This window comes from Balaenoptera ricei, chromosome X (genome assembly GCF_028023285.1).
Source record: "Balaenoptera ricei isolate mBalRic1 chromosome X, mBalRic1.hap2, whole genome shotgun sequence".
NCBI lineage: Eukaryota > Metazoa > Chordata > Mammalia > Artiodactyla > Balaenopteridae > Balaenoptera > Balaenoptera ricei.
In genome coordinates, this window is record NC_082660.1 from 48,305,606 (window position 1) to 48,325,860 (window position 20,255).

At 39.1% G+C, this 20,255-nt stretch overlaps 1 protein-coding gene across 4 annotated transcripts in view; it reads right to left on the bottom strand.

Annotated features, from left to right (window-relative positions):
• The window catches only part of FAM120C (family with sequence similarity 120 member C), a 178,224-nt gene that overhangs the window by 142,549 nt on the left and 15,420 nt on the right, over positions 1 to 20,255 (bottom strand). For all 4 annotated transcript variants that reach the window (XM_059911855.1, XM_059911856.1, XM_059911854.1 and 1 more), the window contains exon 2: positions 817 to 1,063. In XM_059911855.1, the coding sequence (XP_059767838.1) occupies positions 817 to 1,063 (247 nt within the window). The remainder of the gene's footprint in view (positions 1 to 816; positions 1,064 to 20,255) is intronic.

Consider the following 20,255-nt stretch of genomic DNA (forward strand, 5'->3'; position numbering starts at 1 on the left):
TATCAATAGCACTGTGAGGTATTATTATTCCATTTCACAGATGAGTAAACTGAAACCAGGAAGGTGTAACTTCAGTGATTTGTCCAAGGCCTAATTCCAAAATTTGTGCTGACTCCACTAGATTATCCAAGCTCAAATCCTTTGGGATTATAAACAGAGGTCACACCTGAGACAAGATATTAACCTTCATGCTGTCAGTACTTGGAAAACCAACTCGAAACATAATCAACACTCTGCAATTTACTTTGAAATACTCCTTTAAAAGAAAGATTGATGATGGATAGAATGGACAGATATATGATAAAGCAAGTATAGTAAAATGTTAATGGCAGAATAGAGGTGGTAGATATAGGATTTTCACAGCAAAATTCTTTCAATTTTGCTGTACTTTTGGGAATTTTCATAATAAAATGTTAGCACAACAGAAAAAAAAAGAAAAAAATACAGAATGATTTGTGTTCTTGACCTAAATTTAGACAGTGGGTAAGAAATGCTAATGCTCTGAGTGGGAAACCAAAGTTGTCTAGGGCTAGTAAGATATTTGGCCTAAGATGGTTCTCTGCATAAAATACTTATAGAATGTAACAAAAGAAAAAGTTTTATAAGAACCAAAATAATGTTCTGGAATATCCTGTATTAATTTATAAGACAAACATGCTGAGTTTCTAGTAAGAAGCCAAAAAGCACAGTGTTTGGCATGCAGACTTTCAGAAGATAAATCCAACAATGATAACCTAAATCACTCTAATCTTCATCTCTTAACACTGCAAGAGGAAACTTTAATAATCACTGGAGTCTGTTCTTTGGACCACCTACCTAGCAATGCAGCAAATATGGGAAAATTCATCCGCTTCAAACCCAGCTGCTTGGCCACCTCCTGCATCAGGAACTGGTTGGTAGTAAGGTTCTTCCCATTCCAGCTCAGCTTCAGAGCATGGGAACTATAGTAAGAGGGAATATTGTAGAGAGCATACTCGGAGTCATGGGCAAGAAGGCCATGGAAGCCATTTTCCCTGAAAAAAGCCACCACTTCCAAATGGTGGTCTTCAAGGCTCTGAAAGACCTAGGAGGGAAGAAGAGAAGAACACATCATGCAACAGAAGCTGACCTGTATTTGGTTAGAAATCAGGAAGGTTAGTAACTGAATTTTATAGTTTGTTGAAATTTAAGATTATATGAGGCTGAACAAAATACTCTTTAAAAAAAAAAGCCTCTCCTACCCTAGAACTTGATTATTCCTGTAAACACAGGCAGCATTATCCATGCGTTCATTCAAATGTCCAGTCTTTTTTGACTCCTTGCATGAAACTATGGCCTGAGGTTCTTTAAAAGAATACTGAAATTAACATGGTATATATTATTTAAGTTTTTACTTTAAACAATAACAGGAGAAATTTGTTAGAAAGATAATAAAGCTATTATATATTACTCAGCACCATATGTGCTTTACATACATTATCTATATACCATATGTGCTTTACATACATTATCTCATCATCAGAACAACAACAATGGACAAGGTAGATACGGATGAAAAAACTTACAAGTGGAGGGATTTCCCTGGTGGTGCAGTGGTTAAGAATCCGCCTGCCAATGCAGGGGACCCGGGTTCGAGCCCTGGTCCGGGAAGATCCCACATGCCGTGGAGCAACTGAGCCTGTGTGCCACAACTACTGAGCCTGCGCTCTAGACCCTGCGTGCCACAACCATTGAAGCCCGCACGCCTAGAGCCCGTGCTCCACAACAAGAGAAGCCACCGCAATGAGAAGCCCACGCACCACAACGAAGAGTAGACCTGCTCGCCGCAACTAGAGAAAGCCCGCACACAGCAACGAAGACCCAAAGCAGCCAATAAATAAATTAAAATAATAATAATAATAATTATTTTAAAAACTTACAAGTGGAAATAGACACAGAAAGGTTAAATGACATATAGCTAGAATCTGAATCTAACTTCATCTCTTTAAAAAAAAAATCCCTGCTTTCTCTCTTAGGAGCACCTTAGACCGCAGGGCACCCAAATAGGGAGGGCATTTCCAAAAGTTAGAAGTCAGAAACTTCACCCTATTTTAGAAATGGAAAAACTAAGGCTGCGAGAGGTTGGCTGCCCCCAAAGTTGCATAATGAGTAAGTATATACAGGATTCAAACCCAAGCTGATCTGACTCCAGAATGCACACTTTCCATTGTACCAAACTTCTTCCTAGAGAGCACTATTTTTAATGTAATAGAGGCAGATTGTTAAGTGCCCCTCCTGTGCACGTGTCTATTGCTGTACATAAAGCATACCGAAATGATCTGCATACTGGTTCTGCCACACTAAGTTCCTTGACTGCAGAAACTTTATTTATAATCTCTGTATTCCTGGCTCCCACATAAGATCTGGTGCATAGTAATATGAATAATAATTACTAACAGATACTGAACATGTATTATGTGCTAAGCAAGGTTCCAATTACTTTACATGCATTAACTCATTTAATACTCAAAACAATCTTATGAGGCCATAACTATTATTATTATCCGCATTTTACATTACATCCCTAGGTCACGTAGCTGGAAGGAGCAAAGTTTGGATTTTTGTCTCTAGAGCCTGCAGACCTTGATAATTTTGTTGAACTCAACTGACCTATTTTTTTCATTTAAGTTTTAAAGGAATGGTAGTTTTCTGGAGTCTGACAGGAGTTTCAACACATTAAGTTTTTTCTAAGCTATGGAAAGAGAGTCTAGTCACAGTAGATAGCCATGTCACACATTAAGTCACAACAGGGGGAGGGACACTGGTAAGCAGATAGCAAAGTAAGGTCTGTATTTATTTGATATCCAGGCAAAGGAAGCAAAATTCCTTACTTTGCACTGCAACATATTTATGTCTAGAGTTACGATTAACTCCAGATAGGTCAGGGTAGGAGTACAGTTTTATGCTGTCCCCTGGTGACAGTTTCTTCCAGCATATACCTCTCATACCAGTCACTGATCGGGCATCCATCTACCTTGTACCAGGCATAGTGCTAAGTGTGATATGTTCTCTCTCATCATCACAGCCTGGCCATGTGGGCATTATAAGCCCCATTGTTCTGATGAGGAAACTGAGGCTCAGAGAAGTGATGTGGCATGTTTAGGGTTACAGAGCTGGGAAACAGGAACCTAGGTCAGACTGACACCAAAGTCCATGCTCTTTCTGCTACAGTACATTACCTTTAGCTGGTCTGAAGCTGATTATGCCACCATCCAAGTGATTTCAACTCCAGAAAGCCAAGGACTAGTGATCTTTAACAAATCGAATGGCTCTTATAACACTAGGAATATAAATCACAATCATCTGGAAAGCATTTTCAAAATATAAAAACCTGTGCCTCACCTCAGATCTGCTGAAACAATTTCCTGAGTGTGATCCAAATGCCTATATTCCAAAATAGCTTCCAGTAGGTTCTGATGCACACTCCCAATTAAGAACCATTGACCTATCCCAATTACTCATTTTTTAAAAAGTTTTAGCTTTATTGAGATATAATTGACATATAGAATTATAAGAGATTTAAAGTGTACAACAAGGTGATTTGATATACATAAGCCCAATTACTCATTTTACTGCTTAAGCAACTAGCCCCCTAGAAAGGATAGATGACTTGCCATGGTTATCTAGCTAATCTTCAGCAGAACCAAGATTAGAACAAAAATCTCATGATTCCAGATATAAAACTTCTTTCACTACATATTCTGGGGTAAGTAATGGGAAACAATAGAATAAGAATCTCACAAATAATCCCTCACAATTCCCCAACACCCTACTCCTACCAGGCTAATTTCCTAACTACCCTTCTCCAAGATTACTGTTTCCTTTTCTTTGCTCACTTGGTTTCCCTGCCTAGACTGCTATATTGCCTGTCTTTCCCAAAGTTCCAAATACTTTCCATAGGGCTACCACCTCTTACATAAATTCTTTCATTATTTCTCTCCTCTTAAATCTTATAGCACTGAGACAGCTGACACAGTCAAGGAAGTAATTTGGCAATACCATCATCTGCAAGTTTTAAGACCATAGATTCCTTCAGCCTCTCGTGTGTATCTTCCATGGTCCTAACCAGCACTAGAAAGGACACAGAGCTGGAGTTGACAGAATAGCAAAGAAAGGCCTACAAAGGCTATAAAAAAGGAAAGCAGCCCTGGCAAATGAAAGGGCACCATTATCTCAGTATTTGACTTCAACAACTGATGTACAAAAGTCACAGGGAAAAGTCTGCCTGGATTGCAGGTTACTTAGAGCTCAAGTAGCAAAGTAATATTAGGTATCAACTGAGTACCTACTATATACCAGGCACTGTTCCAAATACACCTCATGTCCATTAACCTTGCAATAACATCATGATGCATTATTACCTCCCTTTTACAGATGATGGAACAAGGAGGCTCAGAGGTTGAAGAACTTGACCAATGTCACACAGCTAAAAAGTGAAGCTAGCCAATAAGCACGTGAAAAGATGTTCAACATCATTAGTTATTAGAGAAATGCCAATCAAAAAACCACAATGAGAAAACCAATTAACACATACTAGGATGGCTATAATTTTTAAAATGTAAAATAACGAGGGTATGGAGAAACTGGAATCCTCCATACATTGCTGGTGGAAATGTAAAATTGTGCAGCCACTTTGGAAAACAGTCTGGGAGGTCTTCAAGTGGTTAACATAGGGTTATTATATGATCCAGTAATTCCACTCATAGGTATACACCCAAGAGGACTGAAAACATATGTTCACACAAAAACTTATACATGAATGTTCATAGCAGGATTATTCATAACAGTCAAAAGTGGAAAAAACCCAAATGTCCATCAGCTAACAAACAGATAAACAAAAGATGATATATTCATACAAGGGAATGTTATTCAACCATAAAAAGGAATGAAGTACTGATTCACGCTACAACATGAATTAATCTTGAAAAAATTATAAAGTGAAAGCAGCCAAACACACTTTTAAATGAATTGTCCAGAACAGGAAAATACATAGAGATGGGAAACAGCCAGGGACTGGGAGGAAGAAGGATTGGAGAATGACTGCTAGCAGGTACTGGGTTTCCTTTTGCGGTGATAAAAATGTTCCGAAATTTGATAGTGGTAATAGTTTCACAACTCTGTGGAATAGACTAAATGCCACTGAATTGTATACTTCAAAATGGCAAATTTTATGGTATCTGAATTACATCTCAATTTTTAAAAACTGGAGTTAGGGTTCAAATTCTGCCCACAAAGCCCATGCTCACTAATTCGCTTTAAAAACTTTTGATTATGGAAAATTGTAAAATAAAAAGGTAAAGAGAATAGCATAATGAACCTTCATGATACCAGTATCCAGTTTCATATATCAACGTTAAGTCATTCTTGTTTCATCTACTTTATTTTAGCTTTTTTATTAATATAAGTGTTTTACTGTGATAAAAAAAATTACATAACATAAAATTTACCAACTTAACCACTTTTTAAAGTGTACAGTTCAGTAGTGTTAAGGATACACACTTTGAGACAGATCTCCAGAACTTTTTCATCTTACAAATCCGAAACTTTATACCCATTAAACAAATCCCATTTCCCCCTCCCTCAGCCCCTAGCAACCACCATTCTACTTTCTGAAACCGAAACAGTGATTAAAAATCTTCCAACAAACGAAAGCCCAGGACCAGATGGCTTCACAGGCAAATTCTATCAAACATTTAGAGAAGAGCTAACACCTATCCTTCTCAAACTCTTCCAAAATATAGCAGAGGGAGGAACACTCCCAAACTCCTTCTACGAGGCCACAATCACCCTGATACAAAAATCAGACAAAGATACTACAAAAAAAGAAAACTAAAGGCCAATATCACTGATGAACATAGATGCAAAAATCCTCATCAAAATACTAGCAAACAGAATCCAACAGCACATTGAAATGATCATACACATTGATCAAGTGGGGTTTATCCCAGGAATGCAAGGATTCTTCAATATATGCAAATCAATCAATATATGATACACCATATTGACAAATTTAAGGAGAAAAACCATATGATCATCTCAATAGATGCAAAAAAAGCTTTTGACACAATTCAACACCCATTTATGATAAAAACCCTCCAGAAAGTAGGCATAGAGGGAACTTAGCTCAACATAATAAAGGCCATATATGACAAACCCACAGCCAACATCGTTCTCAAAGGTGAAAAACTGAAACCATTTCCTATAAGATCAGGAACAAGACAAGGTTGCCCATTCACACCACTATTATTCAACATAGTTTTGGAAGTTTTAGCCACAGTAATCAGAGAAGAAAAAGAAATAAAAGGAATTCAAATCGGAAAAGAAGAAGTAAAACTGGCACGGTTTGCAGTTGACATGATAGTATACATAGAGAATCCTAAAGATGCTACCAGAAAACTACTAGAGGTCATCAATGATTTTGGTAAAGTAGCAGGATACAAAATTAATGCACTGAAATCTCTTGCATCCTATACACTAGTGATGAAAAATCTGAAAGTGAAATTAAGAAAACACTCCCATTTACCACTGCAACAAAAAGAATAAAATACCTAGGAATAAACCTACCTAAGGAGACAAAAGACCTGTATGCAGAAAACTATAAGACACTGATGAAAGAAATTAAAGATAATACAGATGGAGAGATATACCGTGTTCTTGGACTGGAAGAATCAACGTTGTGAAAATGACTCTACTACCCAAAGCAATCTACAGGTTCAATGCAATCCCTAACAAACTACCAATGGCATTTTTCACAGAACTAGAACAAAAAATTTCACAGTTTGAATGGAAACAAAAAAGACCCCGAATAACCAAAGCAATCTTAAGAAGGAAAAATGGAGCTGGAGGAATCAGGCTCCCTGACTTCAGACTATACTACAAAGCTACAGTAATCAAGACAGTATGGTACTGGCACAAAAATGGAAGTATAGATCAATGGAACAGGATGGAAAGCCCAGAGATAAACCCAGGCACATATGGTCACCTTATCTTTGATAAAGCAGGCAAGAATGTACAATGGAGAAAAGACAGCCTCTTTAATAAGTGGTGCTGGGAAAACTGGACAGCTACATGTACAAGAATGAAATTAGAACACTCCCTAAAACCATACACAAAAATAAACTCAAAATGGATTAAAGACCTAAATGTAAGGCCAGATACTATAAAACACTTAGAGGAAAACATAGGCAGAACACTCTATGACATAAATCACAGCAAGATCCTCTTTGAGCCACCTCCTAGAGAAATGGAAATAAAAACAAAAATAAACAAATGGGACCTAATGAAACTTAAAATCTTTTACACTGGAAAGGAAACCATAAACAAGACGAAACGAGAAGCCTTAGAATGGGAAAAAATATTTGCAAACGAAGCCACTGACAAAGGATTAATCTCCAAAATTTACAAGCAGCTCATGTAGCTCAATACCAAAAAAACAAACAACCCAATCCAAAAATGGGCAGAAGACCTAAACAGACATTTCTCCAAAGAAGATATACAGATTGCCAACAAACACATGAAAGAAAGCTCAACATCACTAATCATTAGAGACATGCAAATCAAAACCACAATGAGGTATCACCTCACACTGGTCAGAATGGCCCTTATCAAAAAATCTAGAAACAATAAATGCTGGAGAGGGTGTGGAGAAAAGGGAACCCTCCTGCACTGTTCGTGGGAATGTAAATTGATACAGCCACTATGGAGAACAGTATGGAGGTTCCTTAAAAAACTAAAAATAGAGCTACCATGTGACCCAGCAAGCCCACTACTGGGCATATACCCTGAGAAAACCATAATTCAAAAAGAGTCATGTACCCCAATATTCATTGCAGCACTATTTACAATAGCCAGGACATGTAAGCAACATAAGTGTTCATCAACAGATGAATGGATAAAGAAGATGTGGCACATATATACAGTGGAATATTACTCAGCCATAAACGGAAACAAAATTGAGTTATTTGTAGTGAGGTGGATGAACCTAGAGTCTGTCATACAGAGTGTAAGAAGTCAGAAAAAGAAAAACAAATACCATATGCTAACACATATATATGGAATCTAAAAAAAAAAAGGTTCTGAAGAACCTAGGGGCAGGAGAGGAATAAAGACACAGACAAACAGAATGGACCTGAGGACATGGGGAGGGGGAACGGTAATCTGGGCAGGAGAGAGAGTGCAATTGACATATGTACACTACCAAATGTAAAATAGATAGCTAGTGGGAAGCAGCTGCATAGCACATGGAGATCAGCTCCATGCTTTGTGACCACCTAGAGGGGTGGGATAGGGAGGGTGGGAGGGAGACACAAGAGGGAGGAGATGTGGGGATATATGTATAGATATAGCTGATTAACTTTGTTATACAGCAGCAACTAACACAACATTGGAAAGCAAGTACTCTCCAATAAAGATGTTAAAAAAAATTAAAAAAAACAACAACCAATGGATCACTGAAGAAATCAAAGAGGAAATAAAAAAATACCTAGAGACAAATGAAAATGAAAGCACAATGATCCAAACCTATGGGATACAGCAAAGGCAGTTCTAAGAAGGAAGTTTACAGCAATACAATCTTACCTCAGGAAACAAGAAAAATCTCAAATAAACAACCTAACCTTACACCTAAAGCAGCTAGAGAAAGAAAAACAAACAAAACCTGAAGTTAGTAGAAGGAAAGAAATCATAAAGATCAGAGCAGAAATAAATGAAATAGACACAAAGAAAACAATGGCAAAGTTCAATGAAACTAAAAGATGGTTATTTGAAAAGATAAAGAAAATTAATAAACCTTTAGCCAGACTCATCAAGAAAAAAAGGGAGGGACTTCCCTGGTGGCGCTGTGATTAAGACTCCGTGCTTCCAACGCAGGAGGCCCGGGTTTGATCCCTGGTCAGGGAACTAGATCCCACATGCATGTCACAACTAAGAATTCGTATGCCACAACTAAGCAGCCTGCGTGCTGCAACTAAGGAGCTGGCAATCCACAGCTAAGGAGTCCACGTGCCTCAACTAAAGGAGCCCATGTGCTGTAACTAAGGAGCCCACCTGCCACAACTAAGACCCCACACAACCAAATAAAAGAAAAAAAGGAAAAAAGAAAAGAAAGGAAAAGGACTCAGATCAGTAAAATTAGAAATGAAAAAGGAGAAGTTACAACTGACACCACAGAAATACAAAGGATCATAAGAGACTACTACAAACAACTGTATGCCAATAAAATAGACAACCTGGAAGAAATGGACAAATTCTTAGAAAGGTACAATCTCCCAAGACTAAACCAGGAAGAAATAGAAAATATGAACAGGGCTTCCCTGGTGGCGCAGTGGTTGAGAGTCTGCCTGCCAATGCAGGGGACATGGGTTCGAGCCCTGGTCTGGGAGGATCCCACATGCCGCGGAGCAACTAGGTCCGTGAGCCACAACTACTGAGCCTGCGCGTCTGGAGCCTGTGCTCCGCAACAAGAGAGGCCGTGACAGTGAAAGGCCCGCACACCGCGATGAAGAGTGGCCCCCGCTTGCCGCAACTAGAGAAAGCCCTCGCACAGAAACTAAGACCCAACACAGCCAAAAATAAATAAATAAATAAATAAATAAATTAAATAAAACAAAGAGCAACAACCAAAAAAAACTACTATACTCTAAAAAAAAAAAAAAAAAGAAAATATGAACAGACAAATCACAAGCACTGAAATTGAAACTGTGGTTAAAAAACTCCCAACAAACAAAAGTCCAGGACCTGATGGCTTCACAGGTGAATTCTATCAAACATTTAGAGGAGAGCTAACACCTATCCTTTTGAAACTGTTCCAAAATACTGCAGAGGAAGGAAAACTCCCAAACTCATCCTGTGAGGCTACCATCACCCTGATACCAAAACCAGACAAAGATACCATAAAGAAAGAAAATTATAGGTCAGTATCACTGATGAACATAGATGCAAAAATCCTCAACAAAATACTAGCAATCCGAATCCAACAATACATGAAAAGGATCATACACCATGATCAGGTGGGATTTATCCCAGGGATGCAAGGATTTTCAAGAAGTTAGACTGTCACTGCTTGTAGATAACATGATACTATACATAGAAAATCCTGAAGATGCTACCAGAAAACTACTAGAGGTCATCAATGAATTAGGTAAAAGTTGCAGGTTACAAAATTAATACACAGAAATCTGTTGCATTCCTATACACTAACAATGAAAGATCAGAAAGAAAAATTCAAGAAACAACCCCATTTACCATCACATCAAAAAGAATAAAATATCTAGGAGTAAACCTACCTAAGGAAACAAAAGACCTGTACTCCAAAAACTATAAGAAGCTGATGAAAGAAATCAAAGACAACACAAACAGATGAAAAGATATACCATGTTCTTGGATTGGAAGAATCAATATTGTCAAAATGACTATACTACCAAGGCAATCTACAGATTCAGTGCAATCCCTATCAAATTTCCAATGGCATTTTTCACAGAACTAGAACAAAAAACATTAAAATCTGTATGGAGAAACAAAAGACCCCGAATAGCCAAAGCAATCTTGAGAAAGAAAAATGGAGCTGGAGGAATCAGTCTCCCTGACTTCAGACTATACTACAAAGCTACAGTCATCAAAACAGTATGGTACTGGCACAAAAACAGACATATCAATCAATAGAACAGGATAGAAAGCCCAGAAATCAACCCACGCACCTATGGTCAATTAATCTATAACAAAGGAGGCCAAACTATACAATGGTGGAAAGACAGTCTCTTCAAAAAATGGTGCTGGGAAAACTGACAGCTACACGCAAAAAAATGAATTTAGAACACTCCCTAACAGCATACACAAAAATAAACTCAAAATGGATTAAAGACCTAAATGTGAGACTGGACATTTTAAAACTCTTAGATGAAAACATAGGCAGAACACTCTGACATAAATCACAGCAATATTTTTTTCAATCCGTCTCCCACAATGATGGAAAAAAAACCAAAAATAAACAAATGGGACCTAATTAAACTTCAAAGCTTTTGCACAGCAAAGGAAACCATAAACAAAATGAAAAGACAACCCACAGATGGGGAGAAAATATTTGCAAATGATGTGACCAACAAGGGATTCGTCTCCAAAATTTACAAACAGCAGCTTAATATCATCAAAACAAACAACCCAATCCAAAAATGGGCAGAAGACCTAAATAGACATTTCTCCAAAGAAGACATACAGATGGCCAAGAGGCACATGAAAAGATGTTCAACATCACTAATTATTAGAGAAATGTATATCAAAACTACAATGAGATATCACCAGTTAAAATGGCTATCATTCAAAAATCCACAAACAATAAATGCTGGAGCAGATGTGCAGAGAAGGAAACCCTTCTACACTGTTGGTGGGAATGTAAATTGGTGCAGCCACTATGGAGAACAGTATGGAGGTTCCTTAAAAAACTAAAAATAGAGCTACCATATGATCCAGCAATCCAACTCCTGGGCATATATCTGGAGAAAAACGTGGTTCGAAAGGATACGTGCACCCCAGTGTCCATTGCAACACTGTTTACAATAGCCAAGGAATGGAAGCAACTTAAATGTCCATCGACAGAGGAATGGATAAAGAAGATGTGGTACATATATACAAGGAAATATTACTCAGTCATTAAAAAGAATGAAATAATGCCATTTGCAGCAACATGGACAGACCTAGGGATTGTCATAATGAGTGAAGTAAGTCAGACAGAGAAAGAGAAATATCATATATCACTTATAAGCAGAATCTAAAAGGAAATGATACAAATGTATTTACTTACAAAACAGAAACAGATTCACAGACTTAGAGAACAAACTTACGGTTACCAGGGGGAAAGGGTGGGGGGAAGGGATAGTTAGGGAATTGGGGATTGACACATACACACGGCTATATTTAAAATGGAGGGACTTCCCTGGTGGCACAGTGGTTAAGAGTCTGCTTGCCAATGCAGGGGACACGGGTTCTAGCCCTGGTCTGGGAAGATCCCACATGCTGTGGAGCAACTAAGCCTGTGAGCCACAACTACTGAGCCCATGTGCCACAACTACTGAAGCCTGTGAACCTAGAGTCCATGCTCTGCAACAAGAGAAACCACCGCAGTGAGAAGCCTGCACACCACAATGAAGGGAGGGAGATGCAAGAGGGAAGAGATATGGGAACATATGCATATGTGTAACTGATTCACTTTCTTATAAAGCAGAAACTAACACATCACTGTAAAGCAATTATACTCCCATAAAGATGTTAAAAAAAAAGAGTAGCCCCCACTCGCTGCAACTAGAGAAAGCTCGTGTGCAGCAACGAAGACTGAACGCAGCCAAAAATAAATAAATAAATAAATTTGAAAGATATATCCATCTAGAACCTCAGAGTGTGAATTTATTTGAAATTAGGGTCTTTGCTGATGCAATTAAGGTAAAGACCTTGAGGTAAGATCATTCTGATCTAATGACAAGTGTCCTTATAAAAGAAGACTGGGGACATCCCTGGCAGTCCAGTGGTTAAGACTCCCCGCTTCCACTGCAGGGGTCATGGGTTCGATCCATGTTCGGGGAACTAAGATCCCACGTGCTGCGTGGCCAAAAAAAAAAAAAAGGATAACAAACACTGAGCTACTGTATAGCACAGGGACCTCTGCTCAATATTATGTAACTACCTAAATGGGAAAAGAATTTGAAAAAGAGTACATACATGTATACGTATAACTGAATAACTTTGCTGTATGCCCGAAACTATCACAACATTGTTAATCAACTATACTCCAATATAAAATGAAAAGTTAAAAACATAGATCTGGAGATCCAGGCAAGATGGCGGAAGAGTAAGACGCAGAGATCACCTTCCTCCCCACAGATACATCAGAAATACATCTACACATGGAACTGCTCCTATAGAACACCCACTGAACGCTGGCAAAAGATGTCAGACCTCCCAAAAGGCAAGAAACTCCCCACGTACCTGGGTAGGGCAAAAGAAAAAAGAAAAAACGAGACAAAAGAATAGGGAAAGGACCTGCACCAGCGGGAGGGAGCTGTGAAGGAGGAAAGGATTCCACACACTAGGAAGCCCCTTCGCGGGCGGAGACTGCGAGTGGCAGAGGGGGGAAGCTTCGGAGCCACGGAAGAGAGCGCAGCCACAGGGGTGTGGAGGGCAAAGCGGAGAGATTCCCGCACAGAGGACCGGTGCCAACTAGCACTCACCAGCCCGAGAGGCTTGTCTGCTCACCCGCCGGGGCAGGCGGGGGCTGGGAGCTGAGGCTCGGGCTTCGGTCGGATCGCAGGGAGAGGACTGGGGTTGGCAGCGTGAACACAGCCTGAAGGGGTTAGTGCACCACGGCTAGCTGGGAGGGAGTCCGGGAAAAGGTCTGGAGCTGCCGAACAGGCGAGAGACTTTTTCTTGCCTCTTTGTTTCCTGGTGCGTGAGGAGAGGGGATTCAGAGCGCCGCCTAAACGAGCTCCAGAGACGGGCGCAAGCTGCAGCTATCAGCGTGGAACCCAGAGACGGCATGAGACGCTAAGGCTGCTACTGCCGCCACCAAGAAGCCTGTGTGCAAGCACAGGTCACTATCCACACCACCCCTCCCAGGAGCCTGTGCAGCCCGCCACTGCCAGGGTCCCGTGATCCAGGGACAACTTCCCCGGGAGAACGCATGGCGTGCCTCAGGCTGCTGCAACGTCACGCCAGCCTCTGCCGCTGCAGGCTCGCCCCACATCCGTACCCTTCCCTCCCCCCAGCTGGAGTGAGCCAGAGCCCCCGAAGCAGCTGCTCCTTTAACCCCGTCCTATGTGAGGGAAGAACAGACGCCCTCAGGCGACCTACACCCAGAGGCGGGTCCAAATCCAAAGCTGAACCCCGGGAGCTGTGCGAACACAGAAGAGGAAGGGAAATTTCTCCCAGCAGCCTCAGAAGCAGCGGATTAAAGGTCCACAAACAACTTGATGTACCTGCATCTGTTGAATATCTGAATAGACAACGAATCATCCTAAATTGAGGAGGTGGACTCTGGGAGCAAGATATATTATTTTTTCCCCTTTTCCTCTTTTTCTGAGTGTGTATCTGTATGCTTCTGTGTGAGATTTTGTCTGTATAGCTTTGCTTTCACCATTTGACCCAGGGTTCTGTCCGTCTGTTTATTTTTTAGTTTTTTTTTGTTTTTGCTTAAAAAATTTTTTTTCTTAACAATTATTTTTTATTTTAATAACTTTATTTTATCTTACTTTATTTTATTTGATTTTATCCTCTTTCTTTCTTTCGTTCTATATTTTCTCCCTTTTATTCTGAGCCGTGTGGATGAAAGGCTCTTGGTGCTCCAGCCAGGCATCAGGGCTGTGCCTCTGAGGTGGGAGAACCAACTTCAGGACACTGGTCAACAAGAGACCTCCCAGCTCCACATAATACCAAACAGCAAAAATCTCCCAGAGATCTCCATCTCAACACCAAGACCCAGCTTCACTCAACAACCAGCAAGCTACAGTGCTGGACACCCTATGCCAAACAACTAGCAAGACAGGAACACAGCCCCATCTATTAGCTGAGAGGCTGCCTAAAATCATAATAAGGCCACAGACACCCCAAAACACACCACGAGACGTGGACCTGCCCATCAGAAAGACAAGATCCAGCCTCATCTACCAGAACACAGGCACTAATCCCCTCCACCAGGAAGCCTATACAACCCACTGAACCAACCTCAGCCACTGGGGACAGGTACCAAAAACAATAGGAACTACGAACCTGCAGCCTGAGAAAAGGAGACCCCAAACACAGTAAGATAAGCAAAATGAGAAGACAGAAAAACACACAGCAGATGATGGAGCAAGGTAAAAACACATCAGACCTAACAAATGAAGAGGAAATAGGCAGTCTACCTGACAAAGAATTCAAAATAATGATAGTAAAGATGATCCATAATCTTGGAAAGAGAATAGACAAAATGCAAGAAACATTTAACAAGGACCTAGAAGAACTAAAGAGGAACCAAGCAACAATGAAAAACACAATAAATGAAATTAAAAATACTCTAGACGGGATCAATAGCAGAATAACTGAGGCAGAAGAACGGATAAGTGACCTGGAAGATAAAATAGTGGAAATAACTACTGCAGAGCAGAATAAAGAAAAAAGAATGAAAAGAACTGAGGACAGTCTCAGAGACCTCTGGGACAACATTAAAGGCACCAACATTCGAATTATAGGGGTCCCAGAAGAAGAAGAGAAAAAGAAAGGGACTGAGAAAATATTTGAAGAGATTATAGTTGAAAACTTCCCTAATATGGGAAAGGAAATAGTTAATCAAGTCCTGGAAGCACAGAGAGTCCCATACAAGATAAATCCAAGGAGAAACACGCCAAGACACATATTAATCAAACTATCAAAAATTACATATAAAGAAAACATATTAAAAGCAGCAAGGGAAAAACAACATATAACACATAAGGGAATCCCCATAAGGTTAACAGCTGATCTTTCAGCAGAAACTCTGCAAGCCAGAAGGGAGTGGCAGGACATACTTAAAGTGATGAAGGAGAAAAAAGTACAAGCAAGATTACTCTACCCAGCAAGGATCTCATTCAGATTTGATGGAGTAATTAAAACCTTTACAGACAAGCAAAACCTGAGAGAGTTCAGCACCACCAAACCAGCTTTACAACAAATGCTATAGGAACTTCTCTAGGCAAGAAACACAAGAGAAGGAAAACACCTACAATAACAAACCCAAAACATTTAAGAAAATGGTCATAGGAACATACATATCGATAATTACCTTAAATGTAAATGGATTAAAGGCTCCCACCAAAAGACACAGACTGGCTGAATGGATACAAAAACAAGACCCATATATATGCTGGCTACAAGAGACCCACTTCAGACCTAGAGACACATACAGACTGAAAGTGAGGGGATGGAAAAAGTTATTCCATGCAAATGGAAATCAAAAGATAGCTGGAGTAGCAATTCTCATATCAGACAAAATAGACTTTAAAATAAAGACTATTACAAGAGACAAAGAAGGACACTATATAATGATCAAGGGATCGATCCAAGAGGAAGGTATAACAATTGTAAATATCTATGCACCCAACATAGGAGCACCTCAATATATAAGGCAAATACTAACAGCCATAAAAGGGGAAATTGACAGTAACACAATCATAGTAGGGGACTTTAACACCCCACTTTCACCAATGGACAGATCATCCAAAATGAAAATAAATAAGGAAACACAAGCTTTAAATGACACATTAAACAAGATGGACTTAATTGATATTTATAGGACATTCCAACCAAAAACAACAGAATACACTTTTTTCTCAAGTGCTCATGGAACATTCTCCAGGATAGATCATATCTTGGGTCACAAATCAAGCCTTGGTAAATTTAAGAAAACTGAAATCGTATCAAGTATCTTTTCCAATCACAATGCTATGAGACTAGATATCAATTACAGGAAAAGATCTGTAAAAAATACAAACACATGGAGGCTACACAATACACTACTTAATAACGAAGTGATCAGTGAAGAAATCAAAGGGGAAATCAAAAAATACCTAGAAACAAATGACAATGGAGACACGACGACCCAAAGCCTACGGGATGCAGCAAAAGCAATTCTAAGAGGGAAGTTTATAGCAATACAAGCCTACATCAAGAAACAGGAAACATCTCGAATAAACAACCTAACCTTGTACCTAAAGCAATCAGAGAAAGAAGGACAGAAAAACCCCAAAGCTAGCATAAGGAAAGAAATCATAAAGATCAGATCAGAAATAAATGAAAAAGAAATGAAGGAGACAATAGCAAGGATCAATAAAACTAAAAGCTGGTTCTTTGAGAAGATAAACAAAATTGATAACCCATTAGCCAGACTCATCAAGAGAAAAAGGGAGAAGACTCAAATCAATAGAATTAGAAATGAAAAAGGAGGAGTAACCGCTGACACTGCAGAAATACAAATGATCATGAGAGATTACTACAAGCAACTCTATGCCAATAAAGTGGACAATTTGGAGGAAATGGACAGATTCTTAGAAATGCACAACCTGCCGAGACTGAACCAGGAACAAATAGAAAATATGAACAGACCAATCACAAGCACTGATATTGAAACTGTGATTAAAAATCTTCCAACAAACAAAAGCCCAGGCCCAGATGGCTTCACAGGCGAATTCGATCAAACATTTAGAGAAGAGCTAACACCTATCCTTCTCAAACTCTTCCAGAATATTGCAGAGGGAGGAACACTCCCAAATGCATTCAACGAGGCCACCATCACCCTGATACCAAAACCAGAAAAAGATGTCACAAAGAAAGAAAACTACAGGCCAATATCACTGATGAACATAGATGCAAAAATCCTCAACAAAATACTAGCAAACAGAATCCAACAGCACATTAAAAGGATCATACACCATGATCAAGTGGGGTTTATTCCAGGAATGCAAGGATTCTTCAATATACGCAAATCAATCAACGTGATACATCATATTAACAAATTGAAGGAGAAAAACCATATGATCACCTCAATAGATGCAGAGAAAACTTTCGACAAAATTCAACACCCATTTATGATAAAAGCCCTGCAGAAAGTAGGCATAGAGGGAACTTTCCTCAACATAATAAAGGCCATATATGACAAACCCACAGCCAACATTGTCCTCAACGGTGAAAAACTGAAACCATTTCCACTAAGATCAGGAACAAGACAAGGTTGCCCACTCTCACCACTATTATTCAACATAGTTTTGGAAGTGTTAGCCACAGCAATCAGAGAAGACAAAGAAATAAAAGGAATCCAAATCAGAAAAGAAGAAGTAAAGCTGTCACTGTTTGCAGATGACATGATACTATACATAGAGCATCCTAAAGATGCTACCAGAAAACTACTAGAGCTAATCAATGAATTTGGTAAAGTAGCAGGATACAAAATTAATGCACAGAAATCTCTTGCATTCCTATACACTAATGATGAAAAATCTGAAAGTGAAATTAAGAAAACACTCCCATTTACCATTGCAACAAAAAGAATAAAATATCTAGGAATAAACCTACCTAAGGCGATCAAAGACCTGTATGCAGAAAATTATAAGACACTGATGAAAGAAATTAAAGATGATACAAATAGATGGAGAGATATACCATGTTCTTGGATTGGAAGAATCAACATTGTGAAAATGACTCTACTACCCAAAGCAATCTACAGATTCAATGCAATCCCTATCAAACTACCACTGGCATATTTCACAGAACTAGAACAAAAAATTTCACAATTTGTATGGAAACACAAAAGACCCCGAATAGCCAAAGCAATCTTGAGAACGAAAAATGGAGCTGGAGGAATCAGGCTCCCTGACTTCAGACTATATTACAAAGCTACAGTAATCAAGACAGTTTGGTACTGGCACAAAAACAGAAACATACATCAAAAGAACAGGATAGAAAGCCCAGAGATAAACCCACGCACATATGGTCACCTTATCTTTGATAAAGGAGGCAAGCATATACAGTGGAGAAAAGACAGCCTCTTCAATAAGTGGTGCTGGGAAAACTGGACAGGTACATGTAAAAGTATGAAATTAGAACACTCCCTGACACCACACACAAAAATAAACTCAAAATGGATTAAAGACCTAAGTGTAAGGCCAGACACTATCAAACTCTTAGAGGAAAACATAGGCAGAACACTCTATGACATAAATCACAGCAAGATCCTTTTTGACCCAGCTGCTAGAGAAATGGAAATAAAAACAGAAATAAACAAATGGGACCTAATGAAACTTAAAACCTTTTGCACAGCAAAGGAAACCATAAACAAGACCAAAAGACAACCCTCAGAATGGGAGAAAATATTTGCAAATGAAGCACGGACAAAGGATTAATCTCCAAAATTTAGAAGCACCTCATGCAGCTCAATATCAAAAAAACAAACAACCCAATCCAAGAATGGGCAGAAGACCTAAATAGACATTTCTCCAAAGAAGATATACAGATTGCCAACAGGCACATGAAAGAATGCTCAACATCATTAATCATTAGAGAAATGCAAATCAAAACTACAATGAGATATCATCTCACATCGGTCAGAATGGCCATCATCAAAAAATCTAGAAACAATAAATGCTGGAGAGGGTGTGGAGGAAAGGGAACACTCTTGCAGTGTTGGTGGGAATGTAAATTGATACAGCCACTATGGAGAACAGTATGGAGGTTCCTTAAAAAACTAAAAATAGAACTACCATACGACCCAGCAATCCCACTCTTGGGCATATACCCTGAGAAAACCATAATTCAAAAAGATTCATGTACCAAAATGTTCATTGCCGCTCTATTTACAATAGCCAGGACATGGAAGCAACCTAAATGTCCATCATCGGATGAATAGAAAAAGAAGATGTGGCACATATATACAATGGAATATTACTCAGCCATAAACAGAAACGAAATGGAGTTATTTGTAGTGAGGTGGATGGAGTTAGAGTCTGTCATACAGAGTGAAGTAAATCAGAAAGATAAAAACAAATACAGTATGCTAACACATATATATGGGATCTAAGGGATAAAAAAAAAAAAGGCCATGAAGAACCTAGTGGCAGGATGGGAATAATGACACAGACCTACTAGAGAATGGACTTGAGGATATGGGGAGGGGGAAGGGTAAGCTGTGACAAAGTGAGAGAGTGGCATGGACATATATACACTACCAAACGTAAAAGAGATAGCTAGTGGGAAGCAACCGCATAGCGCAGGGAGATCAGCTCTGTGCTTTGTGACCGCCTTGGGGGGTGGGATGGGGAGGGTGGGAGGGGGGAGATGCAGAAGGGAGGATGTGTGGGAACATATGTATATGTATGACTGATTCACTTTGTTATAAAGCAGAAACTAACACACCATTGCAAAGCAATTATACTCCAATAAAGATGTTTAAAAAAACAAACAAACATAGATCTTAAGCATATAAAAAGATAATCAAATTCACTTGTGATAAGAAAAACAAAATTAAAACAATACAGAAACATGGTATTTTGCCTATAGGATTAGCAATTACTGTATTGGTGAGGGAAACACACGCTTGCAAATATTGAAGGCAGGGGTATAAATGGTATAATCTCTAGGGAGAATATTTTGGCGAGATCTTTTAAAGTTCAAATGCACATACTTTTTGACTCAGCAATTTTGCTTCTAGGGATTTATTTTAGATATTTAAAGCTCTTGGAACAACAAAGCCA